This window comes from Ctenocephalides felis, unplaced genomic scaffold, assembly GCF_003426905.1.
Source record: "Ctenocephalides felis isolate EL2017-DRISC unplaced genomic scaffold, ASM342690v1 CF-g0.4_SCAFFOLD_00845, whole genome shotgun sequence".
Lineage (NCBI taxonomy): Eukaryota > Metazoa > Arthropoda > Insecta > Siphonaptera > Pulicidae > Ctenocephalides > Ctenocephalides felis.
The window spans coordinates 36,394,876-36,414,546 of NW_020536999.1; the positions used below are offsets into that span (position 1 = coordinate 36,394,876).

The 19,671-nt window shown below is 26.6% G+C and overlaps 5 protein-coding genes across 6 annotated transcripts in view; 3 read left to right on the plus strand and 2 right to left on the minus strand.

Annotated features, from left to right (window-relative positions):
* Nucleotides 1-1,318, plus strand: part of LOC113382882 (homeobox protein orthopedia-like) — a 77,458-nt gene extending 76,140 nt beyond the window's left edge. Inside the window, exon 5 of the mRNA XM_026621133.1 lies at nt 1,002-1,318. Coding sequence (XP_026476918.1) covers nt 1,002-1,318 — 317 coding nt within the window. The remainder of the gene's footprint in view (nt 1-1,001) is intronic.
* A 1,908-nt stretch (nt 1,319-3,226) lies between these two features.
* Nucleotides 3,227-6,299, minus strand: LOC113363453 (armadillo repeat-containing protein 6 homolog). 2 transcript variants are annotated; one of them, XM_026605956.1, is made up of 9 exons: nt 6,218-6,299; nt 5,933-6,133; nt 5,615-5,785; nt 5,377-5,552; nt 5,131-5,284; nt 4,929-5,064; nt 4,438-4,703; nt 4,215-4,364; nt 3,227-3,502 (listed from the first exon to the last, which is right to left on the minus strand). In XM_026605956.1, exons 2-9 carry the CDS (start codon nt 6,047-6,049, stop codon nt 3,254-3,256), a joined length of 1,419 nt encoding a protein of 472 aa, XP_026461741.1. In that variant the 5' UTR covers nt 6,050-6,133; nt 6,218-6,299; the 3' UTR covers nt 3,227-3,253. The 2 variants fall into 2 exon arrangements, with proteins under 2 accessions (XP_026461741.1, XP_026461740.1); XM_026605955.1 differs by having other exon boundaries at nt 5,933-6,244.
* A 183-nt stretch (nt 6,300-6,482) lies between these two features.
* On the plus strand, nt 6,483-8,176 carry LOC113382893 (dehydrogenase/reductase SDR family member 7-like). Its single transcript, XM_026621145.1, has 6 exons — nt 6,483-6,948; nt 7,010-7,159; nt 7,232-7,575; nt 7,653-7,772; nt 7,838-8,004; nt 8,110-8,176. The coding sequence occupies exons 1-6, from the start codon at nt 6,825-6,827 to the stop codon at nt 8,174-8,176; spliced, it is 972 nt and encodes a 323-aa protein (XP_026476930.1). The 5' UTR covers nt 6,483-6,824.
* Nucleotides 8,177-8,205: 29 nt separating this feature from the next.
* Nucleotides 8,206-9,591, minus strand: LOC113382903 (iron-sulfur protein NUBPL-like). The gene is made up of 5 exons (XM_026621154.1): nt 9,387-9,591; nt 9,175-9,304; nt 8,947-9,106; nt 8,693-8,874; nt 8,206-8,546 (listed from the first exon to the last, which is right to left on the minus strand). The coding sequence occupies exons 1-5, from the start codon at nt 9,435-9,437 to the stop codon at nt 8,206-8,208; spliced, it is 864 nt and encodes a 287-aa protein (XP_026476939.1). The 5' UTR covers nt 9,438-9,591.
* An 823-nt stretch (nt 9,592-10,414) lies between these two features.
* On the plus strand, nt 10,415-18,170 carry LOC113382913. The gene is made up of 5 exons (XM_026621166.1): nt 10,415-10,418; nt 10,518-10,567; nt 11,015-11,241; nt 17,817-17,924; nt 18,014-18,170. Exons 1-5 carry the CDS (start codon nt 10,415-10,417, stop codon nt 18,168-18,170), a joined length of 546 nt encoding a protein of 181 aa, XP_026476951.1.
* Nucleotides 18,171-19,671: the final 1,501 nt, after the last annotated feature.

Below are 19,671 nucleotides of genomic sequence, written 5' to 3' on the forward strand. Positions count from 1 at the left end.
TAAATATGTATAAAGAACTCGACCTGAAACACCTCAGTTTAGATTTAATAATATAATCAACGGATGCTATATGCATATTATCTCGGAAAATTGGCACGTTGAATAAAATGTCTCACTGTAGTAATGTAAAAGTAATCACTGTCTTTTTAAGTAATCGCTTTTAGCTGAATAAAATTAATTTAAACTTTGCCTGATAAGTTTTTTGAAAATGTTATTGTAGTTGAAGTGGGATATGAATATTAATGCAAATTTGAACAGAAGCATATGACGAGACATCAAATGAAACCGCCGGTATCAGCGGCTTTCGACACAGAGATCTTAAGAACTCTATGCGAACCTGTGAACTACTGATACACTCATGCAATTCTCAGTTTCGTATAGTCTTGTTTCTACTGGGTGCTAATTTGGTACTTTCTCCATGTCTTCGTCAGTTATTTTCTTAGTTGAACAGTACAAATACTAACAAGTATATTATTTTTTTTATAAATAAGCACAACCTACGTATAATTCATAAAATCCTTAATCAAAATCTATTAAATAAATCAATGGATATTTATATATGTTCATTGAAAAGTTACTACTTTAACAAACAAACTAAAAGTTAATGTCATAAAATTTTGTTTAACTTCCTAAAAGTTAATGAACAATTTCATTATGGAACAAAAACAGCCATACCCCGTTAATGCTTTTATCGATTATTACGATTCGTAAGCTACAGGCCATTGTGTGGTGTGTTTATTTTGAACGAGGTGCTAAACGATACAATTCATATTTTTGTTTCGATTTCCAATGACAAAAAGCTTTTAATGCGCGTCATTTAGGCGTCGGAAAATTCCATTTGAAAATACCAGACTAGTAGTTTGACCGAAGTATAAAATTAATTTTGTTTACCATGTTGTTTTAGCATATTGTAAGATAGAAGCTTGATTTTGATGAATAATTTATATTGGGATAATTGTTAATTTTTCTGTTTAACAATGATAACAATTTATTTTTTAAAGGTGATTCAATGATGTCCTACTGCAATACGGGCGGCGGCGGTGGGGCAAACTCAGGCGGGGTGCCCTTAGCTGCAAGTAGCGGTAGCCCGACGCCGCCACAACTATCGCAATGCGGTGGCGGCCAGGGTTCGCCGAGTTCGCCGTCCATTCTGTCGCAGGGACACCAGCAAAATACAGGAGCAGGAGGTGACCAAGAAGAAGATTTATGGCGAGGTCATAGCATCGCGGCTTTGAGGCGCAGAGCGTCGGAATTAAATGCTGCGATACCGTCATACTTGCAGATAAATTATGATACGCATAATAACTCTGTGTATTGATATCGCTTTTAATAGATTATTTTATTAGATTGTTTTTTTTTAAATTTTATATTCACTGTTTCACTGAGAATCAAAGTATTGAAAAAATGTGAACGGGAAAGAAGTCGAAATCACAACAGTAATCCTAACATCTCTCTTTCTTCATAATAATTATATTTAATATATCCATATATCAAAAGACCGAAAACAACAAATATAAAAATGAATAAATGCCCAATGTTGGAACCGTACTATTTATTTTAAAGTGTATTAAATTAGAATAATATTTGTTATACTAACAAATATAACACTATCAGATATTTAAAATCAATAATTCTTTCCATATAAGTAACGCACAGTTGATTGCCGAAAAAATACTACTTACTTACTATTCAAATTCGAAAAATACCAATAGAATGCAAAACCATGAAAACGCAATATATAAATACAGTCATTTGGTTTTAAACGTTGTTATTCATTTAATAATTTATTAAATAATATTAAGTATAGGTACGTTCAAAATAATTGTTAATTTTTTGTAAACGCACTTATTTGGAAATTTAAAAAAACAGAAAATTTTGAATTTTAAACTATTTTTGATTTGAATTATTGTTACTTGAAGTGGCGGTAATAATAATATCGGGAACTGTCCAATAACTTTATGCAGAAATAATATATTGAATGTTGTCAAAAGCAGTTAGATAAAATCACCAAAAACTGACGATAATTTTTCTATTTAATTTTGCAATGTTCAATGGAAATGTATACGTTTCTTAATTATTAAATTAGATAAGCAGGAGTTTCTTCCTTTATTATTTAATGTGTATATAGTTACTTATATAATGGATCAATAATAAATGTATAGCTATATATATATATAATTTTACTTTTGAATGTATGTGCAAATATGGATGTGAAAAAATTTATTATGGGATATTTAATCGGCGGCTGAAGTTAGCGAGAAAATAAAAACTTGGTATACGAAAACTTTGAAAAAGAAATACGATTATATTGTAAAAATATTATATATAAATATATTTAATTAGCGTTATAGTTAAATTAAATTTAAACTGAACGAATATGCGTGACTGTTAATGCTAAAGAAGAAGTACTTAAAGCAATTGCGATGTATCAAAATTTGGTTATAAAACGCAAGAAAAATAAATTCTACTTCTATTAGTGACGTAAGTGAAGCTATAATTAATTAATAAATGTTGCCTAAATATTGTAGAAATTAATTACTTATTGTTATATACGATGTAAAAACAAGTTTCTATTAAGTATTTTATATTTCGTGTATATAAATTAGTAATCATAAATATTATCAAGAGAAACTTCTGGTACTAATATTTTAAGATTTAAGATATAAATTTTAAGCATCTACTTATGTATACCATAAACTAACGTTGTCTTCTTCAAAAACTTATATTTTGTTTACCGTACTTTTGAGGAAGAAAATAAGAAAAAAGCCGAGCAAAATGCAATTATAAATTTTATATATTTAATTGAAAAAATAACAATACTTTCATATTATTTTGGTATTAAATTATATGTCATGAAATTTTAAGTATACAGTAATAGTCATGAATGTAACACTATTATAATCACTCAAAAATTATGTGAGACTTTAGTCATTTTGGTTGAATGATATAATTTATGAGATGTGTATCAATAAATAATGTATAGATAATTTGAACTTTTGTTTTTATTCATTTTCAAATAATATATTTTCAAATGATTATATTATGAATAATCTTAAATATAAAATGTATAATTTTTTTTGTAAAAAAGCTACTAGCAACATTTTGTGAAAGTACAAAAATAAGTAGAAAAGTGCTAAAAGCAGCTTTAAAAATTTGGTACAAACAGTGAAGCAAGCACATTTGTATCATAATTGATTTATGTGTAAACACTAATTAATGACCTTTCGCTTGACGACCATACATAATTCTGCAATTAATTAGTATCCTTTGATGTTCCATCTTTATTTTCGGCTGTCTGAATTTTGCCTCCTTTTCCAGTCCATTCTTCTTTCAATTTTACATCACAACCCAAATCACGAAGGGCTGCTTTGAAATCATATTCACAATCCGGGAACTTAGTGATGTTCTCATTTAAAAACTTTTCTACGCCATATCTTTTGAATGTTTCGCACTGCTCTCTAGCTCTTGAAACCATATTACGTATTGCCCAACTTGCCATTTTCTACAACATTGTAATGGCAGTACAAATACTAACAGTGTTTGTATAATGTTGATAATTATTCACATACACATATTTACGTCTATAATACAAAAGCAGTAGTATGCTACTTTTAGTAAGGCTTTCAGTAACTGATACACACACCAACAGTTAATTTAATAATGATTCACAATAACTATAAACAATATGAATATTTTTAAAACTTTGATAACATCTTTTCAATGCACAATTAAGCTTTCAACGATTAGTTCTATGGCATACACAGAGAAGCAGTTTAAGTTCACTAAATGCAATTAATTAATTCTAAAAGATAGCTTGAGAAAAAAAAAATCACTCTTACAAGCTTATTACCAAGCACTTACATAATTCAAGCAAAAACTGTAATATCAAAAAACTTCAAATAAAAAATAAGTAATATGGAACTAAATATTGTTCCATTAAAACTTGGCACTAATATTATCCACATAAAAAATACGTTTTTGGCGGACTTACATTCAATAATTAAATAAAAAAAGGAAACATACAATATAAAAGAAAAGTTATAATAACTAGTTAGAAAAGGTGATAAGCAACTATTATAAAGTTTTTATATACCATGTAGAATAATGATATAACATAATATGCATGCATAATTTTGTACACAGAACGGATTGAAATTTAATACGAAAGTTAAATATATGTGAAAGTGATCATAAATAAGGTATAAAAATCTTACCTGAACATATAAACTATTTCTGTGCATTTCCATACATGTTGCTATGATCTGAGGTATTGCATTATCATAAAATGCTTTACTATTTGAGGGAGCTCGTAATGTTAAAGCTGAAACACATGCTAATCCTGATACCACTGTCCCTTCATTTTCCTAATGAAATGAGTACATAAATTGATAAATTGATAGTTAATAAACAAATAAATAATTCGTGTATGAAGAATACCTTATGAGCTTCTAAAGAAGAAGCAATAATATTATCACCACCATTTTTAATAATTTGCAATTTTACATCATCATTTCCAGCAAGTGCTTTCAATAGTTTAAAACTTTGTTTTATAACTTTATAATTTTCACCAAATTCAACCATTGAATCCAATATAAATCGTAATCCGCCACAGTCTACAACCATTTGGCAAAATTCATGTCTGACGAGTAAAGCAGAAAGAGTCAACATTAACTCACTAACTATTTGTTCATCCATTCTGAATTCTGCAGAATAAAATAAATAGATAATAATGGAAAATATAATCAGAAGACATTTCTGATTTACAGAAATGGTAAGAAAATGTGAAAATATGTTTTAAGACTCGAAATCACAGTACTATTTATAATAATTTAGATTCAAAATTTTTATAGCAATAATTCACACATAAATTAACTACAATATTGATTGTAGAATAAATAACTTTAGAATTAAATTATTTATCAACGTACTTGCCAATAACGAAGTTATTGAACACAAAGTATCTGATGCAATAACTCTAGCATGTTCATGTGCTTGTCCGAATTCGACTCTGACATCATCATCAAGACATAAAGCTCTCAGAACTGCACATATATCTTTAAGACCCTGATTATATGAGCAATTATTAAATCAATGAGTATAAATATGCGCTCAATGCAAAGTATAACTCACTTGCTTATCGGCTTTTGGCAACATAGATTTTAAGCACTGTAGTATATCTGAATTAAATATTTTTTGTCTGTTCATTTCATGTTTAAGACAGCAGATATAAACCCATTGTAAAATAAGAGACTTCAATGGAGACTCTTTTGGCTCTGTAAGATATCTAAAAAATAATTTTATATATATTATTATATTATTATATATATATATATATATATATATATATATATATACACAATATTGTAAAATACATACTCTATCATATAAGTGACTCCTTGATCATCCAACAGATCAGGTTGCCCATCCATGAGAGAAATTAAAGCTTGTATACAACTTGTTACAATATCGTCATTATGTGAGCATTTACTTAAACATAACAATATGGTATTATATGCATTTTCATTTGCTGCCAGTAGTCGATGGGCTATATCCTATTTAAACAAATATATAGTGAGACTATAGTTTTACTTGAGATCAAAAAATTACCACTAACCTTTTTGCACTCCGTGGACAAAACTTTCAAATTACATAGTATCTCTTTATCTGCAGCATATTTATAATCAGTTAAAAGATCGTTTATAAATCGCAGTGCAGAAGTAATTTGGCTTGTAACTCCTTGATCAGTCATAATTAAATCTTTCACGATATTAGATAAATCAACACCCTGTAAATTTTATTTGAAAAATATAAGTAAATTTTGAATAAATTTTGAAACATTTAATTAGGAATATGACAAACTAAAATAGATAATTTTGATGTGTTTTTATTTATTCATGTATGTGATATTTGAAACATCTATATAAAAGTAAACCTGTGCTTCAAACTGAGCAATAGCATCAGCAATTGCTTCTTGGGGCTCCATGGATAATTCTTCAATATTTTCTTTAACAACATCATCATATGTCTTTTGTGATATTACGCGCACCATTATGATTCTAAACTTAATTATTAAAAACTCTTTCTCATAAAATTATGTACACAGTATTTGTTAAAATTCTTGAAGTGAGTAGCTCTTCAAAATGAAAGACAGAAGAACATGTGTTTTAAAATGCTGTTAAAACTTTGATTCAATAAAAAATGAATAAATTACAATTACATTAGAAACTAGACCAGTGAATATTTCGCAATCTCTTCTAATTAAGAATGAGGATTTCTTAATATTTTACTCAATTTTTATATAGAAAGTGGTCTAAATTTCTTTTATGTGTGTGGGTAGTTTGCTACATATTTGACAGCTATATGTCATTGATGACATTTAAGTAAACTAAACTTATTAAATTCATAGAAACAAAAATATACTTTTTCATATATATTTATTCATAGAATTACGAGTATTAAACACTTTTTGAGATAGTCTTCAATAATTAAAACATGTAACATTAGGCGGTTAAATATGTTTTTGACACTTCTGATTAAATGTCAAACAGCATTCTTATCAGAATGTCTTAAAATTTCCAATAAGAATCAATCGTAGAAACAAATAGTCTAAGAAGTCCTAAGCTTTTAAAAAAATATAACAATTAATGCTATTTAGTATAAAACATCATATAAAATTATTTATGTTTTTAACATGAAAATTATAGTGCCATCCAACTGATATGAACCGAACTTTTGCCACGACCCCAACAAGAATGTAAATAAAAATCTTAAAAATAATCATATAAATCCTTTATCATACAAAGTCCAAAACTCAGTTTTGCAAAATGGGCTTCTTTGAATATTTGGGATTATTTGTTTTCCTTTATTATATTATTTACGCAGTTTTAATAGTGATATTTGATTGTGATTTAAGATTAGCTTTTGCAGAGAGATTTGGTGTGCCAATTGGTAAACTATATACATATTGCATAAAGACTTAAGTAAATGGCTGATAATTTTTTTTTTTTAGATGCTTTGAAAGGTAAAGTTATTTGGATCACAGGAGCATCCAGTGGTATTGGTAAACACCTAGCATATCATTGTGCTAAACATGGTTCAAAAGTAGTACTCTCAGCTCGAAGAGAAAATGAGTTACAAGAAGTTAAGAAAAAATGCATAGGTACATTTATTCAAATGTACTGCACAGTCTCCTTAAATGTTTTCAAATACCTTTAATATATTATAATTTTAGAACAAGGTGCTAAGAAAGAGGATATTCTAGTTCTGCCGATGGATATGCTTGAAATTAGCAGTCATCAAACTAAAATGGATACTGTTCTCAAAGAATTTGGAAAATTAGATATATTAGTTAACAACGCTGGCAGGTCACAAAGAGCAAGTTGGGAAGAAACTGATATTGAAGTTGATCGGCAATTATTTGAACTAAATGTATTTAGTGTTGTTGCTTTGTCTAGAGTTGCAGTTCGATATTTTAAGACTGTTTCGAAAGGACACATAGCAATCACTTCAAGCACGGCTGGACTTATTCCTGTACCATTTAGCGGTTCTTATACGGGTTCAAAGCATGCACTTCATGTATTGTTATCCTTTTAACTAATAATTATTATACATATTTTTGAATTATTGAGTTACTATACATATTTTGCTTTTAGGGTTATTTTGGTAGTCTACAAACTGAAATTCCTGAATTTAATATTGATATAACTTTATTTTGTCCGGGACCAACATTCACAGATTTTCTACAAGAAAGTTTCACTGAAAATCCTGGAGAGGTATTTTAATAATTATTTGCTGTATAATTAAATGTGATTGAAAAATAAAGCAATATTGATTACAGAAATTTGGTAAAAGTGTCCAACGTGATGATAAAAGAATGACCGGGGAAAGATGTGGTGAATTATTTGCCATTGCTTTGGCTAATAAATTGGATACTACATGGGCCAGCATTTTTCCTATATCTCCTTTAACATATTTAACATTATATTTTCCAAATATAAGATATTTGTAAGTATTTCTAAACCATGTCAAAAAAACATTTGCTTTAAACGTTCTGAAAGTCAGCAATTAAGAGATAACACTGACTGCAACTGAGATTGTTATTATTTGCAGGATATTCAAAATGCTGGGAACACGAGGATTGATGAAACTTCGTGATAGTAAAAACAAAACAAAATAGTATAGTTTTTTGAAATAATCATCTAAATATTAGAGTTGCAAAAACTTTGTGATACATTTTGATAATTCAATATATGCTTTAGTACAATCTGAATGTTTCTTACTTATAACAATAGGTTCTCCTGCATCACAACCCTCTGAAACATATTTAGTTAATGGTATTTTTGTCAATATTTCTAAATCAATTTCTTTAGCATATTTTTCTATTGAATTATTAAAGAGTTCTATGGTATTTGAGCAATTATCACATTTAATAAAACTCATATTTTCTACTAAGCCTATCAGAGGAATTTTAAGTGTTTTAAACATCTCAGCACCACGTTGCATGACATTGAGAGCCGCAGCCTGTGGAGTGCTGACCAAAAGTACTCCTATGGAACATAAATTTGCTAAAACTAAATTCTTATTGAAAACATAGTAGTTTCTACTGAAATTATTCTTAAAGTAACCCCACATCACACTGTATAAAAATAATTTTAGTGGTATAAAAAATCATTTAAAATCTTAAAATAATTACCTGATATTGGTATATGCTGTGCAAGTGATAAATGAACATCTCCTGTTCCGGGAGGCGTATCGATAACTAAAACATCACATGGTGACCATAATGTGCCTTTTAATAGTCTTTCAACAGCAGACATTACTAATGGACCCCTCCATATTACTGGACCTTGCTTTGCCAACAAACCCATAGAATTACTGCAAATGCCTTCATACTAAGTAAATTTAAATTAAGTTATACGATTTCATTCCATATTTCTATTTATTTACCATTTAATTCCAAAATTTACTGGAGGAATCATCAAATTATTATCATTAACTAATGGCTCGTCTTTCAAATTCATCATAAGTGGTAAGGATGGTCCAAAAATATCAGCGTCCAGAAGACCGACTTGCAAACCTTGAAGGCTTAATGCCACACTTAAATTGACTAAATTGGTACATAGCAATTATATGAAAGTATGTAATTGTAAAGAAATAAAAGGATAAATAATCTACCAGACACAGTAGATTTTCCTACTCCTCCTTTTCCTGATGCTACTATTATTGCATGCTTAACTCCATCAAGTTGTTTTCTCTTCGGAAGCCCTCTAGCCATAAGCTCTTTTTGTCTCTCTGTCGTATATTTCTAAAAACCACATTAATAAATAGAAAAATAACAAGTTTAGTTATAATAAAAACAACTAAGATAATTAAAACAATTTAAATACCCTGCATATTGAAAGTATAACATTTTTATTATTTAACTGTTGTAAAATCATGGTAATTTAAGTGAATAATGTTATTATTTTAATAGTGAGTACTAATTGCAGAAAACCTGAGCTATTGCTACTACCAAAACAACATCATTATGTAAATATTATTATTATTTAGTAATAATTGGAGATAAACAAACTAGTTTTATTTAGTAGACACAAGCACATGGCCTTTACTGTCAAGAGTGTCAAGTGACTGTCATCTGTCTTAAACTTCATACGTTTTTTGTGAGATGGCGCCACCGATGTTATATTTTAGCGCGAATTTATTTCAGTTTGAATTCAATTGATAATTCAGGTTGCTGGTATTACTTGCTTATAATTAAGACTTTTTGTATTCAAATTTTAATCGAAAAGAAACTTATAAATTAACAAAATAAAAAAAGAATTTTTACGTGGATTATTTGCATCAAAATAATACTAAATACTTTTATTAATATATGTAAAAATTTGGAAATTTTTAACAAAAACAATCTAAAAACTTCATACTAATTTAGGCATAAAATCACATACATTTTTATATTTAATTGTTTTATAAATCCATTATTATTTTATTCAAATGAATTATTTCAAACAAGCAAGTTTTAATGTATGTACAATGAACAACCTATTTAATATATTTAATTTTATCAAATATTTTACTGTAATCAATATTATTTCTACCATTACGGCTTCAAATAACTTTAATGCAAATGTGTCACATAATACTAATTACAAAATTAAACATATGTTAACATTGTGATGGCACTAACGGTATTACTTTTGTTTCCAAGCATCGTCACTAAATGATTACTGTTAGTATACTTTTTGATTCCATTGGAAAATTATAAATATATTTTGACATAAAAAAACTTAAAACTTGTGGTCTAGTTAGTTAAAAATTATGTATTAATATAAACTTTGCCAACACTATTTTTCCAAAATTTTGCCATATTTTTGCCAAAACTTTGAAAATATTCATAGTATTATTTAAATATCCCAAAATGCGTTTTAAAATAAAAATTATTTATATAATTTGTTATGTGATAATTTTGCAAAATGTTGGTTGTTTTCGATATGGAACGTCTAATATAACTGATTTTCAAGTGAGACAGAAACGTTATCTTGTGTATCCGTTTGGAGGAGGACTTTTCAAGGTATGAAGATCATTTTATTTAAGTTATTGAAAAATAAACTTATTTTATTCGTACTGTTTTTTAGTTACAAATAGTGCATTCTAAATAAGTGATGTACTTATTTCCATAATACCTACTTTGGTATACCTACTTTATATTCTTGTGGTATACCTACTCTATATAAGAACTCATAATTTTTAATTTTGTGCAAAATATGATATTAATAATATGCCATAATAATTATGATAATTATTATATTGAAATTGTATATAAAGTATTATTTGTTCGAATATATCAATTATCATAATACTTTCTAACAAAATGAAATGCTTGAAAACGACAACTTCGAAAGTTACAGCCACTTTTTTTAATATTTATATTACTTTGATAAAATTATTTTCCAATCTTTATTATATTTTTAATAAATTAATTTTTGTAATTTTGCTATTCAATGATTCCTTATTACAGCTTATTATGGGTTTTGGTGTTCCAGTAGCTGTTCGCAAGGATTGGAGTCTGGGTTTCGGTTACAATATGCAATTCCAATACGCCCTGCCCCCAAATATTGGGGGTCTATTCAACCTCTACAATCCAGTAACGTACGCGATAGAGTATAGGAAACGTCGTTCAGTAAAAGAACAAAGAGATACATCTAGAGAATATTTCTATCTGTTCATAGAGACACTATTGGAAATGTAAGTTACATTCATTGTCGATCTATTGAATACATTTGTTCGTTCGTGCGAGAGTTCTCTGTAACAAAATGATTATGTAAATTGCAAAAGAATCGAAATATCGAGAAGAAAATGATGGAGATATTTGTTTGTAGTAAATTTCTGATCATTTGTAATGATTTACTTTTAATTATCGAATGCTTGAAACAAAAAACAAAATTTGAAAAACTTTCTACATACATGTAAGAGTTTGTACGTTATTACTCTCGACGGTTTAAAAAAATATGTATATATAAATATAACCCTTTCCATTCGCGAATTTCGAGATTTATATGAATTTAGGCATGCGAGTCGAAAGGGTTAATCACAATGACCAAATTAAATTTAGTATAAAAGTTGAAAAATGAATACAAAATATTCAATTAAAAGCCGCACTCTTAGAGTAGACATACTAAAATTCATGTTAATGGTATAGAATTTCATTCAAGGTTTAAAAGCAAAAAACAATACAAAAAAAAAACAACTATTTATAAAATATAAAAGTTGGCAACTCATTGTCAGTAATTCAGATAGAAAAAAATATTTATTAAAAAAATGTTTCTCATTATATCAATAAATCGTAGGCAAATAAATCGTGGCAACTCATTGTCACCCTAGTAGAAATGTATCGTGGCTAGAGGGGTAAAATATCGTGGCGCAATATTCGAATCTTGTCTTTAAATGGACCAGACAATATTTGTTTTCAAAATTATGGAAAATTTGGAAAATTCATCGGAAAAGTGTTTTATATGGTTTATTACAAATAATAAACATGTTTCCCATCTGATTTACGCCTCTAATGTTATATTTACACGAATTATACATAATTTTTAAATGTGGGCGAAATCCAAGTTTTTTGTGGCCGACCAAGATTCATTTCTTCAGTATTATCGAACTTGGGAAATATATGGTATTTATAAGGGTCACGAAAAAGATTAACTTTAGATAATTAATTAGCACAAAAATCATGATTAAAGTTTTTAAAAAGTCATATGCTCGATCGCAATTGCTAGTTTGATACATTTTTCTTATAAATTCAATATAAATTTTAAATGTGGGGGTTATGCATTTTTTTTCTGGGCAACCACGATTCGTTTCTTCAGTATTATCGAACTTGGGAAATATGTGGTCTTTATAAAGGTCACGAAAAAAATTAATTTTAGATAATTAATTAGCACCAAAGTCATGATTAAAGCTTTTAAAAAGTCATATCCTCGATCGCAATTACAAGTTTGATACATTTTTCTTATAAATTCAATATAAATTTTAAATGTGGGGGTTATGCATTTTTTTCTGGGCAACCACGATTCGTTTCTTCAGTATTATCGAACTTGGGAAATATGTGGTCTTTATAAAGGTCACGAAAAAAATTAATTTTAGATAATTAATTAGCACCAAAGTCATGATTAAAGCTTTTAAAAAGTCATATCCTCGATCGCAATTACAAGTTTGATACATTTTTCTTATAAATTCAATATAAATTTTAAATGTGGGGGTTATGCATTTTTTTTCTGGGCAACCACGATTCGTTTCTTCAGTATTATCGAACTTGGGAAATATGTGGTCTTTATAAAGGTCACGAAAAAAATTAATTTTAGATAATTAATTAGCACCAAAGTCATGATTAAAGCTTTTAAAAAGTCATATCCTCGATCGCAATTACAAGTTTGATACATTTTTCTTATAAATTCAATATAAATTTTAAATGTGGGGGTTATGCATTTTTTTCTGGGCAACCATGATTCATTTCTTCAGTATTATCGAACTTGGGAAATATGTGGTCTTTATAAAGGTTACGAAAAAAATTAACTTTAGATAATTAATTAGCACCAAAATCATGATTAAAGCTTTTAAAAAGTCATATGCTCGATCGCAATTACAAGTTTGATACATTTTTCTTATAAATTCAATATAAATTTTAAATGTGGGGGTTATGCTTTTTTTTCTGGGCAACCACGATTCGTTTCTTCAGTATTATCGAACTTGGAAAATATGTGGTCTTTATAAGGGTTACGAAAAAAATCAACTTTAAATAATTAATTAGCACCAAAATCATGATTAAAGTTTTTAAAAAGTCATATGCTCGATTGCAATTAATAGTTTGATACATATTTGTTATAAATTCAATATGAATTTTAAATGTGGGGGTGATACATTTTTTTTCTGAAATTATATTGAAAACCAATATAAGATTAATATAAATAAACAATATTTACCCCAAATTTAAAATTATTATTTTAACCCATATTTAAAAATATTATTTAATTCATATAGAAAACAGAATTTAACTCTTTGATAATATCTTAGTAATACATAGCTCGATCAGCTCGATCGTAATTAATAGTTTGATATAAATTTTATATGAATTCAATATAAATTGTAAATATTATATTCACATTTATTTTTTCTTTATTATCGAACATTTATATTGGGAAATAAGTAACATTTACATTGGTCAAGAAAATAATCAATTTTAAATCATCAATTAGCGCCAAAAACATCTATGGTGACTCTTAACTCTACATATTTTTGATCAGAATTAATCAATTAATAGCTAAATTAATTACATCCATTATTGAACGTGAAGATATGCAAAAAATTTCATTTTCGATTTTCGTCTCATTACTATAACTACCCTACGGGAAGTTAAAAAAGCAATAAATAATTTAACTATACTGTATTTATTTATTAACTATATTATTTAACGATATTGTAAGTATGGCCATCATTCAATAAACAAAACAAAAACAAAATTATACAAGATTATAATAGTGCAAAAGTATCAGAATATATATATATATATATATATATATATATATATATATATATATATATATTAAATTTAAATAATGTGAGTAACCGAGAAAAAAATGTAAACAAAATGTTTGATGAAAAAAATTCAAAACTTCGAATAAAATAAAAGTTAAATAAAAAAATTTTGTGATTAGTCACATGATTTGCTTAAATTTGTTTTACCCTGGTTTGGTATGTATTAATATTATTTAAATCTGTTATATCTGCTAGTAATATATCGATTTATATTTATAAATTTAGACGTTTTATATTTATTCATAGAATAAAAATTTCTGAAATTGCATCATATATACATGTATGTATGAGCATACCATATATATGTACGAACATCTGTTTTTGAGAAACTACTCAAGAGTGTCTCTTCTTTCTTTCATATAACCGATGTTTGTATAAGACTATCTCACTTCGTGTACGATGCGAGTCCTTTCTTCTATGCGTGTCCTTTGTCCTACGACGAAATATTCTACCTGACTGTGTCAGTAGTGGCCAAAATTATTTTATACGTATTTTATGAACAAATATTATGTCATTGCACTTTTGTTTTAATTACATACGTATTCTTACATCTTCTTGATAGCAATTATTATTTATATTACTATACTAGTTTATTATTTATATTAATGTTATTTAAGAGTAAAAGTTTAATTAAAAAATTAACTTAAATTCAAACAAAGATTTTTTTAAATTTATTATTGTGTACATAGAAAAGAGTGTGATTATAAAAAATGTTTGTTGGTTAGTTCTTGAAGAAGGAAAGAATCCATTAGCCCAAAACGTAGAATAAAATAAGTGAAATATTAATTTTGTTTTGTGAAGATAAAATTTATTTTATATAATTCAGAAAAAAAACCAATAATAAATCTAAATATTTAAAATTTTATAAATATAAACATATTTGATATAATAATAATTAATTGCGTTTTTATTAATTTCGTTTTGAACATTTTCTAACTAACGTTTCACAGATTATGTAATTTACTAACTATCTCATATTGAAATGAATGAAAAAAGAGTTATATATAAACTTTGTTATATATAAAGTTTTTTTTAATGACTACTACACTGAATAAACTAATAACGACAAATTAATGAGCGTATACTTCGTAACATAAAATACAAAAACATAAAAACCGCCCTTTGATTAACAATGCTACACCTACACCATCAAACAAAGCTCAAGCCAAGCAGAGTTTCGTAATTTTCAGTAGACTGAAATTTGTTACGCAGTGCGTTTAGAATTTACTATAATATTAAAAAATATTCATAAAATATAGTAAGTCTTAGTTCGTGAATTTTGAGTGAATATTTAGTGAATAATAAAATGATCTATGATATCAAATATGTAATAATTTGCTAAAAACTTATTTTGTGAACAGTTTATAATTAAAATTAAGCGGTTAATTAACATAATTTTGAGTTTTATATTTAAAGCACGTAAGTATATTTATTACTTATATAAATCAACATACATATTTAGTAAACAATGATGTATTTTATATATTCTAGATTGACTAAATTGAAATGGATGTAAAATCAGCTGTAATATAAAAACTATCACATAGCAAGAATGGATTTGGTAAAAGGTAATAAAAATATTAACAAACTTATTGAATGAAGACTTTTCAATAACTTATTATCGCTTTTGAATATTTGGTATTCGTATTTCCAACAATAGTTTTTTTGTTTTAATTTAAAACTATAATTGTGCTGTTTTAAATTAATGTGAAAATTTTCTATTTACTGTATTTTTAATTATTTCAGATTTGACTGTGATAGAGTTCTAGAAAATATGAGTTTTAGATAAACTACAATTATATTTACTGCAAAATAATGCCTGAAATGTTTTTTTTGCTAAAAGCTAAGTAATTGAATTTATGAGTTTATAAAATGAATATATTTCGAAAATATTGCTATAAAATATTAATAAATTTTATCTTATTTCAGGTGTAATCATGATCGAATTCAAGAAAATGTTAAAACATGTGTGAAAATAAAATGAAACATCGAAATAATAATTAAGTCTGCAAATTGTTTGAATGGCTTGGTCTTTGTACAATTACGGCGATAGGATTAACAAAAATTATGATTGATTTATCATTAAAATCCTCTAAATTATTATAATGACTGAAAATATTTTGATTGTTTTGTATCTTGTTATCATAAAATAATGTGTAAATTGTTAATAAAATTATTAAGATTCAATACAAAAACTATTTAAAAATGTATGTATTCATTTAGAATAAATAAACTTTTATTATCAATGAGTTAAATACTGTTTTTCTATATTAATTTAATAATATTTTTAAATGTGGGTTAAATAATAATTATGAATTTGGGGTAAATATTGTTTATTTATATTGAGCTTATATTGGTTTTTTATATAGGGTAAATATTGTTTATTTATATTAATCTTTTATTGGTTCTCAATATTGAGCTTATATTGGTTTTGAATGGGATTTTAATATTGTTTATCAATATTGGTTTTATTGCCTTTATTGGTTTTAATATTGGATTTATATGGGAAAATGTTAACAGAATAATATTATAGCAATATTGGTAAACAATATAGAGCCCATAAAAAGTACAATATTGCGCCACGATTCATTTCTACTAGGGCAGTAATTCAGATAGAAAAAAAAAATATCAAAAAAATGTTTCTCATTATATCAATAAATCGTATGTGTAATGTACAATTATAATTAAAAATAAAATTAAAAACCTTATCATATTTAAGTACAGGCTTGGTATATTAATAGTGAAAAAATTAAATTCAATATAAAAAAGTTAATTGAAAACTTCAAGGTTCTATCTGCAATTAGAGATTGCTTGAAACGAAAAGTATAATATAAACAATTAAACATCTTATTTCTCTAAACTTATAAAATGGCTGTAAAGTATTACTCTTATGAGTTACATTATATTACATTCAATACAAAAAAGATATTGAAAACTGAAAAGTTGAAGTTTAACATTTTTATACTAATCCTATCCATTTGTCTTTTATATGCCGATATTTTTTGTAAAGACTGATCTTGAATATTACTAACTTCAGATCTGTTAAGTTCGTTTGAAATAAGGTAAACATTTGTCAGTATGTTTTTAATAGCTCTTTTCATACTTATATAAGCTAATTGAAACAATTATATATATGCAAACAATATTATATTATGATAGTATAATGATATTCCCAGAATAGGTGTATACAATTTGTATCTTTATGTAAAAATCAATGAATGTATTTAAGACAAATAAAGCAAATTTTCAAATTAAAAAAAAAAGGTAAACATTTGTTTTTATCATCAATAGATAATAAATAACATTATCACTACAATTTTCTGTGGAAATATGTCCAATGTCCAAAGTCCAATGCAGTTAATAAAAATTTGGATTGATAATTAATTGCTAAAATATTTAATAATTATAATGCACCTATATATAAATAAAAAAATATTTATCATGTGGAAACTATGAAACCAGTAACATTAGTCTCATATTTATTGTTTAATGTATCAATTTAATATTTATTTGAATAGATTAGATATATGTAGGTAATGGAGTCCGGAAGAACGAAACAATTTGCAAAATTTAGTATGTTGATATATACATATTGCTTGTGACAAAAATTACCGAACTTTGAAATAGTATTTTATCTAAAACAATTTGACAATCAAAATATATTATCTTAATCATTTGGAAAAAATATATTATAATTCATTAAATTTCTTGATTAATTTTTGAACTAGGCGCGGCATGCATGGAAAATCGTGTCTCCTGAGGATGATATGCGAAGAAGCCGAAGCACCAGTAGGACACGATGGGATAATGGGAGAGATTTTACATATAATTTTAACGTAAGTGATAATTAATAAGAAAATATAATATATTAATTATGAATGTATAAATTTATTTATGTTAATAGTATTTTATTTACTAATTTTAGACCACAGGAAAATCCAGGTCCAGTTAATAAAAATCTCATAGAATACTCTGAAGCCCGCCACGCAGGACATGCAAGGGCGGACTGTAGAAATTTATACCCAGATTGTCCACCTGATCAAAATATGCTGGATGCAATTTCTAGTGCTTTTCATTATTAGATTAATAAACTACGTTTAATAAAATAATTTGATTGGGAAATATATGAAAAAAAACCCCATAACGAAAAAATTAACTTTGTAGATTTCTATGACAATTTTTTTTTATAATTTTTTGGCCCGTCCAAGCTGTGGTAAATATTGTTTCCTAAAAATTTGGTCTGGCACATTGAAAAAGATGTAAAGCTAGGGAATTTAGAAATTATTTTAATTAATGGCATAAGTTAGTTTAAATGTTTTGTGCAGATAATATTCACTGATGTGTTTTAATATAAATAGGTTTAGTTATCGTATTGCAATACCTCAATTTTGAGTTTATAAATATTATGTAAACATTTGTATTTTTATATAAAATATAAAATCAATTATTGGTGTAGTTGTTATTTATTTTTCCACAAATAGAAGAAAAATGAGCAGTCACACGCAAAACAAATTGATTTTGATATTTTTAATTATTGATCTAAGAGGTAAAAAGAAAACTATTTGCCTATTAAAATATAGATCATATTTCACATATTCAATATAATGCATTTAGCATGTAGATAAATTTTATAGATAGCTCAATTTACCACTAGTAACCAATGAATCAAAAAAAACAAGAAGTAGTTGCTCCATTATAGAGTAGAATAGTCATTATAATATAGATTATTCTATTCCGAACCCTTCTATAGAATTTTACTATTTGCATTTTCGCAAACATAACAATTGAAGTACGTAAAGTACACGCTTTGTTTGTATATTTAAATTGCATCGTTAAAGAGATAACATGTAATATTTATCTTGTTAATGGAAAATGTTAGTTCTGCAAATTAATATTGAGCAGTAAAACTTGCTTCAATCATGTATTTTTCATTTTCGAAATCCATCTCTCTGTATCACATTTTAATTAAAAATCTGTGATTAAGTACAGAGAACGTTTGATTTTTTGATGTGTATATTCAATAAATTTTAATAATAAGTTTGTGTTTGGTAAATAGGGGTTAGGTATATTATTTTAACGTCGAATAACAGGGAATTTAGAGAGCATAATTAAAGATAAACAGCGTTGAACGTATTGCGAGAAAATATGTAGCAAACTGAAAGCTTTGTTATTCGTGTAGGTACTTCTATTCGCATATAGATTGCTAGATGTTCGACGTCGTCGTTTATCGAAGTATAATGAAATAAAATCAAATTAAAATTTATAATATTAACGTAGAACAGATAATCAAACAAGATTTAAGCAAATATCTACATATCACAACGAACAAAGATTTTCATAGTAGAAATGGGGATTTTTTTTATACTCATTGGTTGAGTAATTGAGAGATCATGATTTGAGGAGCATATTATTCATAAAGGATGTTCCACGATATAATGGTTGAGCTCTCGGACTCGTGTGGACCGAGTCGTAAGTTCGAACCCTGGCAACAAGACATCGTGCAGTATCAATGTCCATTTTCACTTAAAAATGTAAATACAAAATATGTTGCCAATTGAAAATAGCCAACTTACACTATTCTTG